The sequence below is a fragment of the Montipora foliosa genome, chromosome 6 (assembly GCF_036669935.1).
Source record: "Montipora foliosa isolate CH-2021 chromosome 6, ASM3666993v2, whole genome shotgun sequence".
In the NCBI taxonomy this organism is placed as follows: Eukaryota; Metazoa; Cnidaria; class Anthozoa; order Scleractinia; family Acroporidae; genus Montipora; species Montipora foliosa.
Window position 1 is genome coordinate 10,967,626 of NC_090874.1, and position 2,500 is coordinate 10,970,125.

At 42.2% G+C, this 2,500-nt stretch overlaps 1 protein-coding gene across 1 annotated transcript in view; it reads left to right on the forward strand.

The window, feature by feature from the left end:
* Nucleotides 1-2,500, forward strand: part of LOC138005029 (zinc finger protein 721-like) — a 28,673-nt gene that overhangs the window by 14,856 nt on the left and 11,317 nt on the right. The window contains exons 6-7 of the mRNA XM_068851320.1: nucleotides 1-221; nucleotides 442-1,221. The exon at nucleotides 1-221 is cut by the window's left edge and continues 164 nt beyond it. Of these exons, the coding sequence (XP_068707421.1) occupies nucleotides 1-221; nucleotides 442-1,221 (1,001 nt within the window). The remainder of the gene's footprint in view (nucleotides 222-441; nucleotides 1,222-2,500) is intronic.

Here is a 2,500-nt window from a genome sequence, read left to right on the forward strand (position 1 = left end):
AATTAGTTGAGCGAATACTTAAGCATGCAGATGGTTCTGTAGCAAGAACATTTGATGAAGACATCGAAGATGATGATGAAGACATGCCCTCCAGTTCTCATGATGATACCTCAAGTGATTCTGAGGAGGAGTCAACCGAGTATGAAGGTGGTTCATCAGGCGACGATTATGTGAAGCGCAGCTTCCAAGTTTCATTAATTGATGATGCAGACATACCAGAAGTAGTGTAAAGGTAAAGAGGGATGTAGGGAGGATCGGAGGTTGGGGAGGGGGGGTTGAAAGTAATCTCCCCTCTAGACGGGGGTGGACAAGAAGTTATTTTAACTTTAATTCAGGGGGCGGGGGGTGCAACTTTATTTTAAGGCCTACTTTGCTAATTTTACAACCCCCCCCCCCCCCCCTCCTCCAGATAATTATTGCACAGTCCCTGATAGGACAAAGAGGTACTACGGAAGGAAAGCCAGAGAAGGGGTGACGGCTGTCGTAGAGGAAGTCGCGCCTAATGACGCTGTGGCGTTGTGGAATTATGTATCGGACGCGATGAATAAGCAGTACTCTGGTACTGGAGAAAGTGCCGAGAAGAACGTGGATGTCGTTTTCATGGTCACACTAACGGAGTGTTATCGAGCTGCCTGTGGTTGGGAAGTGCGACGCCAAATTCTTTCTATGATGGCTGACAAGCTGAGTCTGGCACAGATCAGGAAATGGATTCCAGACCTCTCCCAGTGGTGCTCCACGGAGGCGAAACGTCATTGTTTGGTGTACGGTCTGAGGAGACAGCCGATCCAATCGCTCTCTTCTCGAAGACGGACTGTTTTGTCAACTGACAAAATAGAACATTTTGTCAGTTTTATTACAAGCCCGCAGGTTATTCAGGAACTTCCTTTTGGCGAGAAGACCATCAAATTGTCCACTAATGACCAGATCAAAGTGCCAAACGTGGTTCGTATGATCATCCCCGAGAGGATTATTCAGCAGTATCAAGCCTACTGTCGGGAATCGGAATTTCAAGCTCTAAGTCGCAGCGTCCTGCTCCAAATACTGGACGAGTGTTCAGCGTCTGTAAGGAAATCCCTTCAAGGTGCCGATGGTGCTCAGGGGTTTGACGACTTACACAGTGTGGCAGAGAAACTGGGGGAAAGAGGGAAGGGCCTTTCTTGGGCTAAACAACAGCAAGAAAAGCTAAAGGATGCCAAACGTTATTTGAAGAACGACTATAAGGTAAGAAATAGAGTTCATGCACAAGAGGTTTGAAATAGTGTCTACAAGTTGAACTAAGCAATGCAATTGCATGTAAATGCATATACGCGTATTTCACATATTTTCTGTGCGCAATCTAACTAGCTACCACTACTAGAGTGCTATATGGCAATGCCTGGAAATGACATGGACTGTAAAACCTCTCACGGACAGATTACTGCGCGAAATACTCATGCTTACGAGATCCATGGCAGGTGGGAGGCTACCATGCATTTCCCCCTTCAACGAACGGGCCTGCTTAAACAACGCACGGCAGTTTATCATCAATTCCACTTTATTTTATGTTTCTAAGTTAAACGAGAGACATGACGCAATTGAATTTGATATTACAGAATTGAAATATATACAATTGTAATATAAAATGTAGGGAGAAGATAGAAAAGCTAAGGGCTGGTATTTCAATATTAAGAAGATGAAAAAAAAGAAAGATCACTTTTGATAATTCATTTATTTAATAAGGAATATTTGCTATCTACTTTGAATTATAGTAAAGAATTGTACTATTCATCACAGAGCCTTTAATTTCAGGTACAGACTTGTGCCTATTCGCAAAAAAGGCGCAAGAAGGGCGTGCAAACGATCCTGGGGAGAAAAGGGCGGTACCGTAATGCATCGTGGGAAAGAATTAGTAGTGCAGCGGAATATAAGTAGGTAGGAAATGTACCCAGTAGCTTTTATTAGAAAAAAACAGAAAGCGCAAAATAGACGGCTCGGAAAGAAAAGAGATGAGAGTAAAGTATTGTGGGAAAGTTTCTGTAGATGCCTTTAATTCTGTAGTATTCGTAAATTTTTGGATAGCGTAGGTTCAAGTTAAATTGTCAAGAAATGTTACATTATTGCTGTAGGAAGAAAGAGAATGAGTATTATTGCACCTAGAATTTATCTTTCCAATGTGAGAGCTAGGCATGTATTTTTTGCAGTGGAAGAGACGATAAGAGGGAGGGAGGGGAGGCAATGAGATTTGTTTTTCTTGTCAAACCCTGTTTTAGAAAAAGCTTTTTTAAACAATGAGAGCCGGACTCAGATCACAGCGAAATAAACATTTCCAAGGTTATCTATAAGGGAAATATCAAGACTTTTCACTACATCACATTAATAGTGGCCTTAGCTTGTTGGGCTGTGACAGGCTTCGAGAAGAAAGGTTTACATCAGCTGATAGCAGCGATTAAGAACTTTATAAATCCTTTCTCAGTTAGCGATGGTTCAGCTTCTATTAAAACACTGAACTCTATAATCTGGT